This window comes from Amblyomma americanum, chromosome 9 (assembly GCF_052857255.1).
Source record: "Amblyomma americanum isolate KBUSLIRL-KWMA chromosome 9, ASM5285725v1, whole genome shotgun sequence".
NCBI classification, from domain to species: Eukaryota; Metazoa; Arthropoda; class Arachnida; order Ixodida; family Ixodidae; genus Amblyomma; species Amblyomma americanum.
The window spans coordinates 140,522,530-140,544,011 of NC_135505.1; the positions used below are offsets into that span (position 1 = coordinate 140,522,530).

The 21,482-nt window shown below is 42.4% G+C and overlaps 1 protein-coding gene across 1 annotated transcript; it reads left to right on the plus strand.

Annotated features, from left to right (window-relative positions):
• The first annotated feature begins 156 nt into the window (after positions 1 to 156).
• On the plus strand, positions 157 to 20,965 carry sotv (exostosin glycosyltransferase sotv). The gene is made up of 11 exons (XM_077637763.1): positions 157 to 235; positions 2,005 to 2,329; positions 4,457 to 4,654; positions 5,553 to 5,756; positions 7,579 to 7,774; positions 8,486 to 8,625; positions 9,981 to 10,206; positions 10,850 to 11,033; positions 12,521 to 12,687; positions 14,367 to 14,510; positions 16,642 to 20,965. Exons 2-11 carry the CDS (start codon positions 2,031 to 2,033, stop codon positions 16,990 to 16,992), a joined length of 2,109 nt encoding a protein of 702 aa, XP_077493889.1. The 5' UTR covers positions 157 to 235; positions 2,005 to 2,030; the 3' UTR covers positions 16,993 to 20,965.
• Positions 20,966 to 21,482: the final 517 nt, after the last annotated feature.

Here is a 21,482-nt window from a genome sequence, read left to right on the forward strand (position 1 = left end):
GACATTTCCTAATATTTGCATTGGTTAGCGTGTACACTCATCAGTAAATGTCAATAAAACTTTATAAAATTTTTGCTTGCAACAAAATAGAGACTACTGGATAGAATAGACGAGGAGAATTGATCGTGAAGCGAAGTACGCCTGAATCAGTACGTCGGCCATTTGAAGTTCATGGACGTACTCTGCGATCGGGCCAGCTTATGGCTCATGAATCTACTACATTGACTCAATGACGGTGAGTTCGTCAATATTTTGCTCCGCGTACTCGAAGCTGGGCACGTCGGGAGGCTAGTAACACAGAAACTTAGCGCTCGCATCAGAGTTCCTCAAGATCGGAGCGCTTGAAATTGTGCATTCGCGCGGGCCTGTCTCAATCAGGTGGTCACATAAACCGAAACTTCAAAAGCCCCGTGAACTTTGAGTCATGAGCGGCGCTGAAGGTGTTCCGTGTGGTCTGTGGTACGAGATAGAGAGTATGCCGCAACTTCCCGCAAACTCTGCAGTCGCTTAATACAGCTGAAGTGTCGCATGCGATGGGATGTCAGGTTTGATTGATGGATCGAGCGTCTTTGTGTTACATTGGGCGTCGGCACCTTTAACTAATCCGCGCGCGGGGGTGAGGAACGAAAGAACGTGAGTGAAATGCCATGCTTTACTTCCATGATCTGCTTGCAAATGTCGTATATTTAGCCGAGCACGGGACTTGAGAAGAAATGTGTTCGATGCCATAGCAAACTCCTGATGGTGTAGCATGAGCAGGGTGCGGTTTTCTATTTATTATGTTAAAGTGCCGTAGCGAGGAAACCTCTTATAACTGGTGGTCTGGATCTTCGCACCCCGAAGCAGTGCCTTGACTGTGACGAATGCCTCAGTGCTGTGCGCTGGAGAAATTGATCGCATTTATCGAAACGTGTTTGAAAGGCGTACAGATAGCTTAGTAATACTGGCAAGAAAACAAACAAAGCCTGTAGTTAGGTTAGCAGGCTCTGTGAGTAAGGGCTGACGACAGCACGCTTGTAGCTTCTGACAGGTGCTGACTAAATGGCAGACATTGAGACCAAACGCAAAAGGTACAAAGCACATACTCGTCGTAGCACCATTATCAATTATTTATTTCAATATTTCACTGTTTTGTTCTTTATGCATCTAGCTGTTCCATCTTTTCAACTTTTCTTTTATGAAAGTTTCACAAACCAACCGTAAAGACGCTGACCAAGGTAATTTGCAACTGCCATTATGCCCATCTGGGAGCACATTCACTTACTTTCGTCTCATTTTTCAGCACGCCTATTTCTTTCTCTCGCGATATTGTAAGGACACACACATATGTGCCATGCTGACCACTCAGCATGGTGCACTCATGCGCATGGCTTCTCTTTGGACCTTCAATTCCTCAGATATTTTGCGCATACTCCTTCATAGTTGCTAATGATGCAGGAGTGCTCAAACTGACGGTGACAACCATCCGAATAGCTAGGGGATGAATTTATTGCAGATTAATGCACTCTTTGGTTGGGAGAGCATGGAAACTGGCTTGAAAAATTATTCTGAAGCCACTTGGCCTCTGACAGTACAGGTGCTAAGGATTACAACTACTGGCATCCTACGAAAATTTTAGTGAAATCGGTTCATTATCTTTTGAGCGTACATATTTCCTTGCAAGCCACGGTGGCTCAGTGGTTATGGCGCTCGGCTGCTGACCCGAAAGACGCGGGTTCAATCCCGGCTGTGGCGGTCGAATTTCTATGGAAGCGAAATTCTAGAGGCCCGCGTACTGTGCAATGTCAGTGCGCGTTAAAGAACCCCAGGTGGTCAAAATTTCCGGAGCCCATCACTACGACATCCCTCATAGCCCGAGTCACTTTGGGATGTTAAACCACCATCAACCATAAACCAAACAGTTCCTTGCATCACTTCTCTGTGTTACAAGTTTAAGAGATGAACTAAGGCCATGAGGGTAACCCTTTTCATCTATTGTTTTCTTTTTTTTTTCATCTGTCACAGGGTCACAGGACCATCCGAACACCACGATGAAGAGTGCAAGCCCATCATGGAAGGCCTGCAGTGTGGGTTCGGTGGCCTGTTATGTCTTGACAGCCATTGCCCTTATTGGATGTGCCCTGTGGCTGTTCGCGCCTCTTGAAAGGCGCGGAGTGGAAACTGAGTTTGTGCCTCAATTTCTGGAGTCCTCATTCGATGTCATAGTGCCATCAAACAGCCCTTTGGCGGATGCGAGGATCGAGTCCTGTTCGTACTACACATGCTTTGATGTCTACCGATGTGGGCACAAGCACGATCACATTACGGTGTACATCTACCCATTAGTCAAGTAAGTGTGAGAATGACAGATAATGTTGAAGTAGATGTGATGACAAAACATATATGTTGTGTGTGTTCGTGCTTTGTCTTGTTGCTATTCGTCTTTTACGAAATGTTTTGACTGATCAGTTGTCTTTTATGCAGTTGTAGCGCCACCTACTCAATGCTGCATAATTAGGACATGTGATGCATTTTAAATAACTAAATAAATAAAACCTTATGCCAGAAGCAGAGCTTGTTCAAGCAGCTGAATTGTGTGCATTGTGTATGTGGGCTAGAGAGCTTTAAAAAAGAAAGCCTGTAGTATGAGCACTTTATGTTGTGAAGAGTATTTACAAATCAGATTTCAGATGTGCTCACCAAGTTGTGTTTTTTTTATTTTTTAGCTACCACTTTATTGATGTGCAAGCGAAGATTACAGAAATTTCAGAGGAATATTTGATAATTAAATTAAACTAGTGCAGAAAGTTTGAGAAAGCTGCTGTCTATTGTATTATGATCGACTTTCATCATGATTGCCATTGCAGTTCCAACTAACTAATGTTACCTCTAGCTAGTCGTCTTTTTGCTATTTTAAAATTGAATAAACAAAATTCTAGTTATGCACTCATTCTCTGTTGATGTCAGCTTGTATCTATAGGCATGCTCTGATAGTATTGTTAGTTTAATACTATTTTATAAGATGTAGTCAAAAGGGACAGCTCTAGTTGTGGCATCTCTTGAAGCTACATTTAATGGCAGTCAAGGAAGGCTACTGGACCTGATTAGTGACTGTGCATCAGCTTTGTGTACTGTCCGAAGTTTTGCTTTAGTATTATTTCTGCGAAGGTCTTCGTGACCAAATGCTGCCACAGGGTGTTCACTGCAAGAGGTTTTTAGGGGGTGTCCACTTGATACAATGTTAGGAAAGTGTTAAATATATTGACAATGGGGCAGCATCCTGTAAGAATTAGGGGAAGAATGCGTCGAGTTGTTTCTATGGGCCAAACTGCACATTGTATATCGACTCATTATGGCATAGTCATGGTGTGCTACCAGACTCATCGGTAACATGTTCTCATAAAGCTAAAACTCTCCAATGTTATAATTAGTGCCACTGACTGCTTTGATTTCTTTCTAGTGAAGCTGGGTGGATGCTTACTGTTTCAACATTGTGTGTGGATGCTTAGCATGCACATTTTTTGTTAGCATATTCCATGCTATACTGCTAACAGTAATGATGCTTAACTTCAGACCAGATAAACTATGCGTGCTGAATGTATTTAGGGTATTTTCAAACATTGGTGTGCTAGTACTGAAGCTGTGCAAGGTGTTAAAAGCAAAATTTTTTAAAGTACTCAGAACTTTTGTTTAAACAAGAGTTTGTATGTTAAGGATAGTTAAAGCCTAATTTAATGGCCAAACGAATTAAAAACTCTCATACCGTTCATTAAGGTGCCTAGAATGCGTATAGGCTGGTTTGAATGCAAATAGCATCATGTAAAATTTTTTTACTGCGTGCTGAAATGTTGTTTGATGACTTTGTAAAATGCATCATGTTTTCTTCCTTCCCTCTTTTTCTGTTTCTCTCCTTTTTCATACACAGCCTCCTCCTTGTAAGCATTGAACAGCTCTCGTGCAGTTTTCATTTTTTGATGCTTGCACCTTTCATTTTTTTACTTACTCTGAAACATGTTTTTTCTCAAAATTTCTGACTTACTGATACTGTGAGGAAAAGGTTACGGGTCATTTGTTGGTAATTCAAAAATAAAAAAGGTATTTAAACTGCAGCTATTATTAGGAGTGATTTATGGCAACACCATATATCACAGTGCGTCAGAAGCGGGCTTGCTTTGTGTAGTGCTTCTGTAACTGTAAGAAGCCAGGCATCAAGACCCGCACCTAATTAGTATTTGGCTCAAGTATGTAAATCGACCGTCATTTTTTTTACCTTTCCTAGCTTGTAATGGCTTCCATTTTCAAAGTAAGCAGCCTCTAAAGCACTGGAACGCTGTAATCTGACAGGTCAGGTAAACTCTCTGTGTCCTCAACGTTCATTTAATTCGTAATGTAATATGTGTCAGTGCTGTGAAGCCAACATTTTGACATTGCTTGGGAATGCGTGTAGCGACACTGTTGTCGTTCTTGCCTGTCGCAGCTACATCGATGAACATGGGAGTCAGCTCGCCCGCCAGCCTTCCCGGGAGTTCATGGAAGTCTTGGAAACGATCCATCAGTCAAAGTTCTACACTCCAGACCCTTCGAAGGCCTGCCTCTTTATTCCCTCATTGGATGTGCTCAGCCAGGATGGCCTGAATTTGAATGCTGTTTCCCAGATTCTCAACTCGCTGCCATAGTAAGCATTGCATGTTGTTCAGCGTAGCTTGAGAACCTTGGTAATTAGAGGTCAAGTTAGAGATCAAGTCGGTGGTGTAGGCCCTAATTGCTCCCGACAGCGTTGTACGAATGACAGTTGGAAAGAAGCGTTTATTGTTACGTCACGGGAAATGGCAGGTGTTCGTTTCGATTGACCTCGATTTGCCGGCCATGCTCGGCTAATGCGTAGGTGCCAAAGCCGAGAGTGGCAGGGATAGGAAATGCTCTGTCTGCCTACTATGGAAGGTGGTGGCTTCAAGCGCTTTGGTTCACATTACTGGTGGTGTTGATTATTGAGGCTCCGATATCGACATGGATTGGGGCATTACTGTGAAGTATTGCTTGGTGACGAGTTGCAACCCAACACAAACATCCATTGTAAAAAATGTTGTGGAGCAAATTTTACCACAAATTTAGTCCACTGCAAGTAAGCGATGGTCTTTTGTAACCGGGTCGGTTGAAACAGAAACATGTTGGATTTAAAGTTTGTGATGGCCAAACAAAATTAGTCAATGTCTGTAATATCCAGCTGTTCGTTTTATCTGGATCCATTGTAACGAATGTCAACTGTACTCTTAAAACAAATTATTCAGCAATATTGTTTACGAACATTTCACTTTATCAGTTCGTTTCCATGTTCGCTTGAAAAAGGTCGAAACTATGTGATTTTTCACTCTCTGCAGCTTCTTTTTTTTCTTGGCTTTTTAAGGAGTCAAAAATGAAGTAAGAAGTAATTTTGTTTCTTGCAAAGTGAAACACTCGTTTTATGCCACAGAATTCTCCATATTTTTTTCACTCCGTAGTTTATTCTGCAGTAAAAAGATGTGAGTATATCATTGGAAAATGACGTTTGACTGATCTTGTTGCCTTTTGTGCAGCTGGAACAATGGCACAAACCATTTGCTCTTCAACATGCTTCCCGGAACGTCACCGAGCTATGCAACATCCCTTGAAGTCAACACCGCAGAGGCACTGGTTGCTGGCGGCGGATTTGACTCGTGGACTTTCCGCAGGTCCCACGATGTCGGCATTCCTGTGTTTAACCCAGCCAGATATCATCTCGATCCATCACTTGCAAAGAGGTATATCGCTGGGCTTGCTTGTCAAAGTGTATATGTACGAATTATTGCCAATGCTACCACTACTACGACTGCTGTTAGTACTGTAAATAATAATAATAATAATAATATTAGAGGAGGTATACTTCAACTTACATTTGGAGTCAACTTTTTTTTGGCCAATGAGGGGCGAGAGCTTTGGGGTCGACTCATATGCGGCAATGTACCATATACATTCCTCGTTATGACCTTTGCAGAGTTTTTTTTAGGACGTGTTCACGAAATCTCCGCATAATTTACGCACCCCATTTTGAAGCCTTAATTTTAGGAAAAAAAGCTGCACAAATTGCTCGAGTAAATACGGTAATATGTCTCCGAATATGTGTATAACACTTAGCCATATACAGCATTGAAGCTGTCTATCTTTTTGCAAAAATGGCCATCCAGTATTGGGAAAGTCGACCTATTTGCGGTTTCTGAGGCAGGTTTAGCTAAGCCACAGGTATCAAGCACGACGTGCCGATTCTCATTTCTACCGTCGTTGATGGACCTCCACGTGCCAGAAAAAGATTGTCAGGTCATACACGCATAATCTCTGACCACGGCAAGCGTCGGGCACCTTGGCATAAACTGGCAGATAACGTCACCTTTAAATATTCTACACAGATCGGTTCCAGTAAAAAAAATTTTAAGTGCGCACCGTATGCCTGGCTTGTTCGTGATGGCGGTCACTTTCCCAAATGCCCAGCTCTTCCGCTAACCTCCGAAGCATGCATCACGCCAGGGGCTGAATTACGGAATGATCAAATCACAAACCTATCGAAAACACATCAGTTACCCCGCTGCGATTGTAAGATGTGTCTGCTAGCATATAACGACCAATAGAAGCAGGGCTTTTTGACCGTTTTGTGACTGCTTTGAGATTGTGATCTTTCCGTAATTCGGCCCCAGGATCCAAAACTACAAGACCGTTGGCAGTTGGGATTGCTGCTTTGATAATAGGCCATACTGAGTGCGAAGTGAAGGCACGGAAGTTGCACCTATTTATTGCCTTTCATCACCACCTGCCTGCGACTGCTGCACTTAAGTGTGTGTTGTCGCATGGTTGTCAGTATAGTTGCGTGTACCATGATGACTATATAGCCCACTGGAGGTATGTTAGGAGCAAAGTTGATTATTGACTACTTCACTATTTGACTGATTATTCACTTAAGCTTAGTCTAGACTGCATTGTGAGCAGTTTTTTTCACAGAAGCAGTGTGTGGTATGAAGAGGAACCTGCGGGAATTTATAGTTTCAATTTCAGATCATTACTTCATTTCGCTTTGAATCTAAGCTAAAGGACCTTTTTCAGGTAGTAGCTATGAAAAGAAAAATGATAGGAAGCAATGTCAAAAGACGAGAAGGGGGCGGGATGGGTTAGGGAATTAGCCGCACTTGATGATATTCTCACCGAAATCAAGATTTGTGCTTGAGCAGGGAGGGTATGTAGTACAAAGCAAATACACCACTGGTTTCTTAAGATAATGGAGTGGTTTCCAAGAGAAAGAAAGCATAGCAGGAGGCAACATAGAGTCAGGTGGACAGATGAACTTAGAGAGTTTGTGGGCATAGGTTGGCTGGAGATGATGCAGGACACGGGTCAGTTGGCAACTAGTGGTAAAGGCTTTTGTCCTGCATTGGATGATGATAGTAATGGTGGGTCACCTTTGAGTAGCACCACCTCTGAAGGAAGGCTCTTTTTTTGTTGGTAAGCTTGGACTGAGGAAATGGGAAGGGGGTGTGTCAAGAAGATTCTCATTAACACTGCTGACTTCGTTTTGCTTTTTCTCACTCATCTGTGTAGGCCTGATCGACCATGGCTGATGATCTCGTCCCAGACACACATTCACTTCGAGTTCCGTGCTGAGGTGGCGCTATTGGCTGCAGCACACCACGACGTGCTCAATCTGACCAGCTGCGGACACCATGCCTGGAACGGCACGAGTGGCAGGTTGCGTTGCCACGGCCACAGACACTACAAGTACCCGGAGGTCTTGACGGTGAGCTCTTCTGGCTGTGGTTTGAAAGTGAGGAGTGAGCACTGTGACTTGCAGTCGCAACATAGTAGTGTGTTGGCTTAGCCGACGGCATTGGGCTAACATACTCAAACCGATGTGACGAGACCAACTTGCAATGTATTTTCATGTCCTTCGTGTGGTTCACACTAATGTTATTGGTATTGCCAGAAGCTTCATCTTCCTTTCTGAATTTTATAAAGAACATGTAGAAGCGGAAAGGCATGATCAAGTTCCCACGGTGTCCTCCGGCCTTTTCTGGAATATATGGATCCCTTGTCAAAGTTCACTGTCTTGTTTCCATTAAATTACGGTGACTGTGAGATGCAAGAACTTTGTCTTGTTGCTGCTGTTAGCATCCTTTACAGTAAGTATAGTGAAAGGAAAAGTTCATGGTAGCTTGCCAAGAACTTGGGTTAAGGCCGCCATTGACTGGCAGTTTGGGTGGCATTGTGTAGCTCGTATTTACTCCTTGGGTGTTGCTAGGGGATGTGAAACTTTCTGCTCTTAGTAGTACTGCACCCTTTGTGGATGCAGAACTCGAACCCTGGGTCAGTGGTGCCATGTTGATGGAAACTTGGGAAGCATTGAAGGACCTGTTTTCTGATTGGCTGAGAGGCCTGTTGGACCGGATGTTATAAAACATTTAGTTAGCTTGCAAAGAAACATCTGTGTACTTTTTCTTTCTTTTTTCAGGAGGGAAAATTTTGCTTGGTCGTTCGTGCGGCCAGGCTTGGTCAAATGACGCTTTCCGACTCCCTTTCGGCTGGCTGCATTCCCATCGTGGTGGCCGATGAATATGTGCTGCCCTTCTCGGAAGTGCTTGATTGGAAGAGGCAAGTGTGCACATTCACTGCCTGCTCATAAGTCTACTTGCACACCATTGCAGATGGTATGGGTTATCATGTGTGGATGATATATATATATATATATATATATATATATATATATATATATATATATATATATATATATATATATATATATATATATATATATATATATATATATATATATATATCATCCACACATGATATATATATCCATCCACATGATATATATATATATATATATATATATATATATATATATATATATATATATATATATATATATATATATATATATATATATATATATATATATATATATATATATATATATATATATATATATATATATACATATATATATATATATATATACATATATATATATATATATATACATATATATATATATATACATATATATATATATATATATATATATATATAGTTTATTGCATAACTTAATCTTCTTTAGATGTTGCCTACTTTGCTTACGGCAAATTAATTTGTTCGGCATGCGCTTAGTGTATGTTGATAAGACTTGCCAAAACATTTTTCTGTACCATATGATGGCGCATGTGCTTTCACTAAACTACCTGCATCAGTTACTGTTAGCAAGGAAGGGAGCAATAAGCGTTTTTTTTTTTTATCGCACTTGCATAACTTGCATATTTTACACATTTCACACTCTAAGACCAAGAGGTGTTGAGGCTACATTGTAAATATTGGCCGCAGGCAAAGGCAGCAGCCGTGCGGCATCTGTATGCAAGTGAGTTCGCAATGCCTTTGCATTCGCTATAACTGAGTCTTGTCTCAGCAGGTGTTCATTCTTTTCTAGTGTCTTGATTTGATTGTTATTAAAGTCTTCATCTCTTCAATCTGCGACTCTTCTTATAGCCTTAGTGCGCATCATGGTGACAGCATCTTTGTTCATATGTTGTGCGAGTGTTGAAACTGTGAGGCTTGTGCATGAAAGGACAATAAAATAAAATAGGGGTATCAGATAGGGTGTATTTCTTAATCCGTTTACCCGCCGCGGTGGCTCAGTGGTTAGGGCGCTCGACTACTGATCCGGAGTTCCCGGGTTCGAACCCGACCGCGGCGGCTGCGTTTTTATGGAGGAAAAACGCTAAGGCGCCCGTGTGCTGTGCGATGTCAGTGCACATTAAAGATCCCCAGGTGGTCGAAATTATTCCGGAGCCCTCCACTACGGCACCTAATTCGTCCTCTCTTCTTTCACTCCTTCTCATCCCTTCCCTTGCGGTGCGGTTCAGGTGTCCAACGATATATGAGACAGATACTGCGCCATTTCCTTTCCCCCCAAAAAAAACCAATTATTCTTAATCCGTTTTGTCCCACAGGGCAGCAGTGCAAATCCGTGAGGACGAGTTGCAGGATGTTGTTGGAATCCTGAGGGGTTTCTCGGAGGCCCGGGTGGCAGAGATGAGGTCCCAGGCACTGCTCTTTTGGGAGCGCTACTTCAGCAACATGGCGAAGATCACAATGACAACTTTGGAAGTCGTCAATGACCGCTTGTTCCCGCATGTCGCGAAAGGCTATGAAGATTGGAATGACCTTCCACCCGGGGTATGCCATCCTTTGTCGCTCGACATTTGTGCGCTTCTTCGATTGCTCTCGGGTTCCACCTAAATGCTGCCATATACGTGTTCAACTCATGCGCGTTTTTTTCTTAAACTGCGATTGCATTCCGCTTACACTTAGTAGCTGCCATACATGATTGATACTTCTGTACACATTTTTATTTGCGTTTCGCTTAAACTTGATTAGTGTCACATATGTCCATTAGAAGTCATTGTGATAATGTTGCAGTCAAGTCCAGACATACCGAGGGTGGGTCTCGACACAAGTTATATACTTACTGAAATGTAGTGTGAACAAGATTGTAATGCAAGGGTCACGGTGTTGTGGAAGAGGAAAAAATTATTCAACAATATAGATTTTATTATAACTCCTTTATATAACTGTAATAAAGGCTTAGTTGTATTGCAGAATAAAGGAGGCTATAGATAGGCCCAATTTCTACAGGGCATAGTCAGTACATTGAGAATACCTGTATTGCTTCAGTTGTCTTTATACTCCATTACCTTAGAATCTTTCTCCGTACTTACGACTTCGAATTAATGTTTAATGTACTAAATTTTTTAAAATAATTTCCGGGCACACCTTGTATGCTTGGCTGATGCAAACTGTGTATTCCTTTCCCAAACAGCTTGTGCCACCAGCACCTTTTGCCATCCCATTTGTGGCTCCACGGAGCCGCGGCTTCACAGCTGTGGTTCTTACCTACGACCGGGTGAACAGCCTGTTCAAGGTCGTGCAGCAACTCACCCAGGTGCCCAGTCTGGTCAAGGTCGTCGTCGTTTGGAACAACCAGAGGAAATCACCGCCTCCAGGTAAGTTTGAACTTGGCCTCGGCTGATGTTCGCTTCAAAATTGGCCCCGTGAATGCCTGTGACTGTGTTTAAGCCAGATCCAAGACTGACAGGATGGGTGTCTGTCTTTCTGTGTGGTTTTTACACGTGTAAAATCAGCGCTGTTTTTACCTTTTGTTAGACAATGCTCCACCAACTAGACCAGCAAAATGTACTGTTAAACGTCTATGTAAGTCAAGGGCGTCACACACTGACTAATTTGGACGCTGCGGGATTCCGAGTGAGGGCTGTGTCTAGATGCAACTGACACGGCAAGCGATAGTCCAGACGGCCTGACTAAAACCTGAATTTTTTGCTGCAGAATCGCTCGCACGCCTCCGACGTGTGCACAGTGGTGGCATGATGGCAAACAGAAGGCCCCGTCCCCGACAAGTCACAGTGGAAAGTTTCGGTTTGATTTTCCTAAGCTTTGCAGCAGCCCACATCAGCCAGCCAACCAAGCCTAGCTGCGCGCCGCTTTGGGCGCTGATTGGCGCATTTTGCTAGTTTTTTTCTAGCATTTTTTCTTTGCCGCTTCGACACCGCTTGTTGCTTCCGTTCGCATGGTTCTTCCAGTGCGCCAAAGCTGCGTGCACGCCATGTGCCTCTCCACACGCAAAACTACTGCTTGTGAGGTGTGTAACGAAGTAGTTGTGGAGCTCCACTACTAAAAATAGTCATTGTCGCTCTGTTCTAATGTCTGAAGCAAGCAGCAATTGTCCAGTCTTTCACAAAATGCACCTGGATACAAGTGGTTGGTTTTTCTTTTTCAAGGTCATTTGATGTTTCGAACTTTTGGATAATTCAAGCATTTTTTTCCGGTCCTTTGAAGTTCAAGTTAAAGAGATTTTATATATTAATGCTAGAACTGGAGCCATCACAGAAACCATGTTTCACAGAAGACTTTTTATCATTTCAGTGCTAGGGTAAGAGCAGGAACTCCTTTCAAAAGCTTGGTACAGTATTCAAGAAAAAAATAGGAATATACCAAGCTGCGCTGTATGAAACATTATTAATCTGTACCTTCCTCAAGGCCTGCCAGTGGCATGCGTTTGTGTTTAATTTGTTCAGGATGTGTTTAGTCGAACTCACATGCATGACTTTCATTTCTGGCCAATTAAATGTTAGGGGCTTCACTGGAAATTTGAAAAGATTTGCAGACCTTTGAACTGCTTGTAAGGACCTCGAGGGTCTCCATATCATTGAGAGTCACTGGTGCACATTTGCTGTCTAGTTTTTCAAACTTCACTAGGTATGGAAAAAAATTTTTTAGAAATCTAGGAGTCCATAAAAAACAAGACTCCACCTAATTGTATAGTGTTTCTGACTGTGCAGCTGTCCCGAATAATCTAGATGTCCGAACTTCAGGCGTTCAAAAAATCATTTCATGATGACCACTGTGGCAGCAACGAGTCTGAACTTTTTTTGTTCTCAATTTGTTTTTCCTTTTTGATTTCATGGTAAAACAGCATCTGCCTGGCCCAAGCTGAGCAAGCCACTAAAGGTGATCCGGACAAAGGCCAACAAGCTCAGCAACCGCTTCTACCCATACAAGGACATCGAGACAGAAGCAGTGCTAGCCATCGATGACGACATCCTGATGCTCACTTCGGACGAGCTGGAGTTTGGCTTTGAGGTTAGCGGGTGTTGATTTAGCAGTGCCAGCTTAGCGTCTTAGCGTTTTGAATGTGGACTGAGTATCAGAGAGTGTTCTGCACAAGCCATTCTGAAAATGAAAAGTCGAATTTCGATGGAGGCGAAATTCTAGAGTCCCGTGTACTGCGCGATGTGAGTGCACTTTAAAAAACCCTGGGTCATCGAAATTTTCGGAGCCCTTCACTACGGCGTCCCTCATAGCCCGAGTTGCTTTTGGACGTTAAAGCCTCATAAACCATAGAAGTAGAGAACAGTTAAACATGGATATGAATTGAGAAAAGTGCACTATTTTTACCTGTATGCAGGTTTTCGCAGGTGATTCCTGTAAGCGCCCGTTACTCGAAGTCGTAAATGCGGAGAAACATTTCACGATCACGTTGATAATGTCACTGCAGCAGCAGCTACCACAGGCTGTTATGCATGGGATATGGAGTGTATGGGAAGAATTAAGAGTTGGGAGCAGCCAACCCTTCCTGCACATCCCCTATCTCAGTCGCCTCAGCCACCGTTGCCCTAGCAAATGGGCTCTTCGCCTTGCATTACTGGCATTCTCCATCGTCCCCGCTCCTGCCACATATCTCCATTTGGTGCCAGAATTGCACGAACAACCAAGCAGCAGCAGCGATGAGCACGCACCGCTGCATGCAGTTATTCTGCACGACCTTGAAACGTGAACTGCCGCTTTATGTGATGCTGCAAAAACGAAAACTGTGGAGGCTACTGTGTTTGCCACACAGAGGCGGTGATAGTGCTTGAGTACAGCATTGTATTGACTGTGTTTGCTCATTACGTTCGTTGACGTGTTTCTAATGACAGTTTGTGTTTTGACATCGTGAAGCTTTCTTGTGGTTTGGCCAAATTTCAAGTAACGCAACGCCAGCTAGTTGGCATAGCAAGTTTGTTATATGAAGGTGAATCGCTGCAACACGTTTGTTACTTCAATAACACTTCTGTTGGGCCTAGTTGTTGTCCTTTTGTTTCTCTCGTGTACGTGGTTTGTCTAATGTTTTGCGCACATCGATCATCTGTATTATTACCTTTGTTACATTGAGCGCTCAAATATACACGCTTCACTGGGTATGGCGTTGGGGGAATGGAGAACTTTCATACATCAAGGTGTTTGGTACATGGAGGTTTGTTAAATTGCTTCGCTTAATTCCAACTGTTTGATCTGAACAAATTTTGGGATCCTTCAGGTTAAAATTATCAAGATTTAATGGTAAATCTATTGCTTACTGTGCATAAAGCCAATGCTAAGATTTCTGCAGTTATTGCATTTCTACATTTCTACTCATTGCATTAATAGTTTGTTCAATTGCAAAGCACTTTACTGCTTCAGTTGCAAAGAACACTAGAATGAAGGCTGGACTGTTGCAGATTATTTGTAGTTATAAATTAAGAAGCCTTGCTGTACTGTTCTCTTCCGCTTAGTTGTGTATTGGGATGTGGATTTATGTCTCTCTTACTGTATTTTCACATCATTTGATAACTGTTCTTAAGTTGTCAGCTGCTGTCAGGAATTTGACTTAAATGACGCAGGAATTGATAACTGTTAAATGACTCGGTGTGCTGCCGTGCCCTGTCTTAGGTATTTTATTTGTTCATTATGAACCTAAGTTCACCTGATGTCCGCGATTTTTCATTTCTGAATGACAACAGGTGTGGCGAGAGTTCCCAGACAGGATAGTTGGTTTTCCGTCTCGCGTCCATCTATGGGACAATGCAACATCCCTGTGGAAGTACGAGTCAGAGTGGACCAATGACATCTCCATGGTTCTGACCGGTGCAGCGTTTTACCACAAGGTATGCCTGCTGTGCTGTTCATCTGTGCATTGATGCGGCTATCAGTGTTCTTAATTTAATGGATATGCGTTTAATGATGATTGTATTTTATTTATATGCATGTTCTAGTTTTATTATAGGCCAGACAGGCGGTTCCAGCACTTAACCATATAGAGTCGACGACCGATTTTTCGGACTCTCTAGGGACTACGAAAACGACAGAAAAATCGGGCAGTCCGGAAAATCAGATTTCACCGAAAAAAAATAATGAGCTTATTACCAATATGCTGGAGGAAGCGGTCAGTTGTATTGCACACATTCTAAAGCTCCTCATGATTAAATTTTGCCGCGCGACATGTGCATGGATGACGGGCGGCAACCGCTTTCACGAGCTCGGCCTGGCTGTGCTGCCCTCGGCATGTCGCCGATGAACGCACGTGTTGGGACAAAGTCTAAACGGGGAAGCGAACATGCCGCTGCGGGAACTGCGCTGCGCCCGCAGTACGATGGGCCCGGAACGAGAACGTGAGGATGGCGAAATAATAAGAACCGAGGAATGGCCAATGCGAGCGCTCCGTCGGCGTTGGCCTTTGTCATTAGGCCTAGCAACTAGAGCCAAAATCCATCATATCCGGCGATATGCACTCTGCGGTGGCTTGCGTATCTTGCCTGTCATCTAAACGCCAGCTGTTTACAGTTTTACTATAGAAGAGTCAGTGTTTCGGGGAATTTTGCCGCAGGTACGCTGACCTTGCTTTGAAATGCACCACCATTTCCTCCCGCGCTCGCTGTCTCCGTGAGGCTATACGCCTTTCACACGCTTCCCTGCTACCTCTTGCCGTATTCAGGTTGAAAGACTCAGCACAGATTAGTTCCGCGAACTCTGACTACAGTTCAAATTCGAGGGGCGGAAGACATTCAAGAACAGTATGAATTCGAAACCACGCGGGTGCAATGTGCCGACTCGCACAGAATTTCAGCATCGCAAGTTAAGAGGCTCCTTTTAAGCTAGAGTTTCGTTTTGTTTGATGAAGTTTTCAATCTCTCCTGCAGCTTGAATTAACGAGGTTCCACTGTACACATTACATGGTAGCTTGGGTATTGGTGGCGAGTAAACGAGGCCCGAAAAATCGAGCAGTCAGTTGCGGTGCGTCCGAAATTTCAGGCGCTCTTGTACATTTGCTCTATGGGCCATGTCGCGGTGCTGCGAAGGAGTCCGAATTATCAAGCATGTCGGAAAAATAAGGCGTCCGAATTTTCAGTCATCAACTGTAATAAGTGGCAGCTCAGTACTGGCAGAACATGTTGAACAAAAGGCAAAGCTACAGCGAATCGAAGCGAAGAAAAAAGTCTGCCTGAAATACTTAAAGGAGTATAGACATGAAATTTTAGTTTCATGTTTTATTTTTTATAATGATGAGAACATAAGTATACACGGATCACATTGTGATAGTGGCCTGCCACTAGTAGATAATTGATAATTAATAATTGAATCAGATCTTCTTTTATGCTGGTATGGTTTAAGCTTCAATTACCAAATGATGCCTTTGATGAACTTCAGTATTAGGTCATATGAGGCATGAATAAAATGCTGTGTAATTAATACTTCCTCTTTCATCATGATTCGGACTATTGAGGCAGGCTTGCTTTTTATATTGCAGCCTTTTCATGCCTCACGTGACCTATTCTGAACCTTTGATGACACAGCTATTGTTCATCTCTTGAAATTGAAACAGATGAGAGAAGAAATTCAACTACAAATTATTCACCAATGTCTTACGCCGCCGCAGTGGCTCAGTGGTTATGGTGCTTGGCTGCTGACCCGAAAGACATACGTTCGATGGAGGCGAAATGCTAGAGGCTCATGGACTGTGCGATATCAGTGCATGTTGAAGAATTATCCGTAGCCCTCCACTACGGCGTCCCTCATAGCCTGAGTTGCTTTGGGACGTTAAACCCCACAAACCAACTGATGTCTTATGCATCATTACAACAATGAAGACACGCAACCAAAAGCTTAGCATTATAGCTTATTTTGCACTGCTAAAGAAAACAAGTATACAGTATGAAACAGTGATGGTGGTGATAATAGTGCCAATAGTAATAGTAGTAATAATAGCGTCTTTTTTCTTTGACTCTTCTGCCTGAGCAGCATTACAGCCACGAGTACTTCGACCGCCTTCCTGCCGACATCCGGCGCTGGGTTGACGAGCGGATGAACTGCGAGGACATCGCCATGAACTTCCTTGTTGCCAACATCACGGGCAAGGCCCCCATCAAGGTCGCGCCCCGCAAAAAGTTCAAATGCCCCGAGTGTGCCCGTCTTGACAACCTCTCCAATGACCTGCAGCACATGGCAGCCAGGTCGGAGTGTGTCAACGTCTTCGCTAGGGCCTTCGGCGGAATGCCGTTGAAGACAGTCGAGTTCCGGGCGGACCCTGTGCTCTTCAAGGATAACTTCCCGGAGAAACTGAAAAGGTTCTCCAACCTCGGAAGTCTGTAGTAGGCAGTATTCAGGTGTGGAAAGGAGTACAGTTGTTCTCAGTATAAAAGGGAACACCTTGGTAGATGCTGAGCAGCCAAAGGCACATCAGATGCATAGCACTTTGTCGATGGATGTTCTTGGGTATAGCTTTGTTAGAAGAAGAGGCAAGCCTTTAGAAGGGGGAAATGAGGTGAGAGGTAGTCCCGAGCGAGGAGGAGAATACTTTTTAGACAGCTAGTTGCGGCATCTGCAAAATACTTCTATTCTGGCCCTAACACCAATCCTGCAGTCTCCTCTATAGATGCAGCTCTCAGAGGCTCCATGAATGCTGAGCACTTAGAATATCTACTGGGAGATACCAAAAAGGGCAGAAAGTTTGATTGTTCAGAACATAAACTACTTGCAAGGTTCATTTGTTCGTGGTAAAACTACTTGAAAAACACTGAAAAGTGTGCTTGGCTGTCATAAAAGGGAAGTATTGCTGGTTGTATGCATATTGATGAGGTGTTTCCTTTTATATTGTGCCAGCCTGTGTATAGAGCTCGCTGTTCCAACTGCATTTGTGCCCTGTAGTGCCGAGATTGAGAGGCATGGCCCATACACTGGCGACAGAGTTGCTGATATGCACTTGGTGCATCAACATGCCATAAATTCACTAACACTGTTGGAACAATTGGATGTGCACCGTTTGCTTCTGTTCACACCTGTACAGTTATGAACGAAAGTTACGGGACTCCCTTCCATTGGCCCCTCCCGTATCAAACCACACATTTGTCCTAACTGAAGAGGCCAGTTCATGCTTTTCCAATGCAAAACAACAGCAGCCTCTTCAGTTGATGCGAAATCATAGTTGAATATAGTATGGAAGATATCTTTCACTCGCGTGTGTTCTGCGGCTATATCCGTTGAATAGGGGAACTGGTGCTTTTGGACAGCTCCCCGTTGATATGGCCGGCATGGTGGTTATGGACTTGTGTGAAACATTGAGGGCATTGATAGCCAAGCTGTCAAAACCTGTGATAGCTGGTCGATGCTTATCGCTTTCCGCTTTCGTAATGCGTGTTTGTTACGCCATTCTTCTCTCAAAATGCCGCTTGTCTTGACTGGTGAATCTTCAGTCTCAGGTATATGGGGCTTGTTGAATATACGCTGCGACTGTTGCAAACGGGAGAAATATTTCGTTTAGTTATTAGCTGACTGACGTCTGTTCTGTAAAATAAGCGTCAGCCTAAATTTTGTTGCTTGAACAATCCACTGGCCGAAAAGCAATAAGCAGTAATGGGAGAACAGGAGTTCATACTGAAGTACAAATTCTGCTTCTGACCACTCTTCTTGAGGTTCTATGAGCTTCTGCCAGTTTGCGGGATCTCTTGTGTGTTTGCGAGTGTTTTTGCCTGCTAGTTGCTGTACTCTTGACAGGTTAGCCGTTTTCTTGTTCCGCATATGGTTCTACCAACTAAATAAGCTGCACTTGAAATCAAGTTTTGTTTAACAAGTCGGTGAGGTGAACTTTCATATTGTCTTCGGCCAGTGTGGGAATAACTTGCTTTTGTAGTACTTAAGCTGCATTTCTTAACAGTGACAGTGTCACAGATATAAGTGGTTAGTTTTTCAGAAGAGGGCGGGTGTTGTCCTTCTGTGGAAGTGTTTTGCTCTGCACTTGCCTATTAGGCAACAATTGCCCCATTTTTTCTGTACGATGAGCACATAGCTTTTCACAAGCAGTCAATACAACTTATTTTGAATAGCGAAACCAAGATGTTGTGCCAGAGCTCGCGAAAATGAAGCATTCGAAGTATTTTTTGCGTGCACATTTTAGAGAAGCACAGTAACTGGGAGGGCACACTGTGTCCCAGTTTAAAAAAAAATACTTGGTGGAATCTACGTATCCTCTTAAATCGATTCTGGTCGATATTTTTATTTGTTGTGACTGCACTTCGGCATGAACTTCCGGAAGACCCTCTTTAAACTGAATGTAGTTGATGGAATGATGTTTTCGGATATTTAATAATGTAAGTTTTGCTTACACCGCTGTTAATGCCGTCGTGGTTTAGGACTGCTGTCTGCTGCTTTTACCACTACCGTCACAGTTTGCGAGTGCAGTCTTTGGTTATTTGTGCTGCACTGGCTGGCGTCAGTGTGCTTGTGATGTTTGAATGCATTTTCGAGGCAGATCTGCTCTAGTTGAAAAATGCTTGCCCGTCTTGGACTTGCCATTTATTGCTTTGATAGTTTTCGACATTTTGTTCAACCGGTTAAGATTATTTTCCTTGTAGCTTTTCAACTTTGCCTGCTTAAAGACTGCGTGCAACTCATTTTTTGCAGCTTTTAGCATATATATATATATATATATATATATATATATATATATATATATATATATATATATATATAGTTTTGTCTTGTATTAGGTGTCAGTTCAGGTGGCAGTTCTCATTCCACTGATCAACATTATAAAGCAGGATGTTCTCTTGTGTTCACGGTTGCTTTACATGCTTAATTTACTTCTTGTAGTACAGTTGCCATTGTCTTGTGAAGTGTCATTGCAGCCCTAAACCAGTTGTATAAACTGAATAATTTTTATAATTTCTTTTTGGTAGAGGGAATGGTATTGTATATTGAACATTTCTTGACCACATGGTTTCTGTAAATGTACGTCTGTACTGGTCTGTGCCGTCATCTTGTAGCTAAAACTTATCAGCTGTTTTCTGGCTAGCGTTGTAATTCATTGTTATGTCTGTTGTAGGTTGCTTGCTTTTTCAAAGCACGAGTACTGAACAAAAGACCACAAGCGGCCTCATAATTTTTTTCAAGCTCAGGCTATTGGGTTTTGCCTGAAGTGAAATGAACAGACAGGCACCTTTAGTGGTCTTATTATGACATATCACGAGCCAAAAAAACTGGAGAACTATTTTCTTGCGAGTAACTCAAATATAAGAAAAACAAGTTATCTTGGATTAGCATACTGAAGTAACATATCTCAAAGACGGCCCTGCAATTATTTTGTAACATAAACACCTCTAGGTATAAAGGCTGCAAAAGAAAAAAAAAAAGAAATTTAGCCACTGATAAGCATATTGTGAAGTGTTTCTTTTGAAAGCATTCCAGAAAGATCCCGAGAACAAACCCTACCACCCTGTATTCAAACGTTTCCCATCTGCATATTTATTCTATGCAGCATCTGCATTTTACTGGTTTCTGAAAGTGAGACTTCTTCAAAGAAATTTTTTTTAGCAGAAAGAAAAATTTTTGAAGCCTTTCACTCAATATTTTTTTTGTGACGATTTCCACTGTTATAAAGATACAATGTGTGTGTGTATTGTTTGTTCTACAGAGACCCTTATTTCAAGGATGAAGATTGAAACAGTAAAGCGAATGTATGTTTTAGCATCACTCACTTGATGCATTGATGAAGCATATAATAACCGGTTGAGCGACACCTTTGGCAAGATATGATGTGCAATACGTCTTTGAAGAAAGTAGTCGAGACCGTGTCGTCGGTACAAGCAATTTTTGAAGCGAAGGCTTTCTTCACTCTTTACTATGTTCCTTTCTGCCTGCATTCCATATTTCCTTCTTTGTATGCTGTTTCTATATTAATAGCCCTTTTTACAAATCTCTTTCAAAGGTACTCAACTTCGGTGTTCATGAATTTGTTATTTTTGAACAACTGTATTTTCTGCGTGACAGCATATTCTGTGTGGACTGTCTTGCTACAGGCTGCTGAGATTTCAAATCTTTGCGAACAATAACATGCCAGAGGCACGAGTGTTAGCCTAGGTGTTGTTAATAAACCAACGCCTGCAACACATATCAGTGGTACGTAGTACTTGTCATTGTGCAATACAGTTTTTAAATATGAAGAGAATTGCTGCATTAATAGTGAACAAGGTCTCGTGCGCAAGCCACAACCAAAGATGAGAAAAGTGCCACGGACCGGTTGTTAAGGGAATGTTCACCAATGAATAAAAGCATCTTTATTAAAAAAGTTTGCGCTAGCCTGAAATGTGTTTCTTTTAGAGTGACCACGCCATTTACACGTTATACCTAACAAAAACAGACTGTACATAACGTTGTGAAGCTTTATACTGTGAATAAATTTTTTTTCTATGCCTTTGTTGTGCAGGAACTATGGGCAAGTTAAGGGTGAAATTAGTTATGCTTGGGTTTAGCTATTTTTATGCCAGCGTACTGAAACCAGCATAACTTAAGCAATATGAGCATTAATAGAGTTGCCAGTGATTTTACATTAGTGTTACGTTTTACATCAGAGGTCAATTAGTGTTTATTAGGGGTGTGCAAATATTGAAATATACTGAATGTGTGTTCAACACAAAAAAGATTTTTTTTTTTAATGATAAGGCAAATATTGCCCCAATTTTTTCAAATCGGTGTATGGTATTTGCAGCCAAAATTAATACTACACTGACTCAGCACCATAAAAAATGTCATGCACAGTTATGTATACTGCTTGATTAGCATAACAGTATGAAACTAAATGTCAAGCA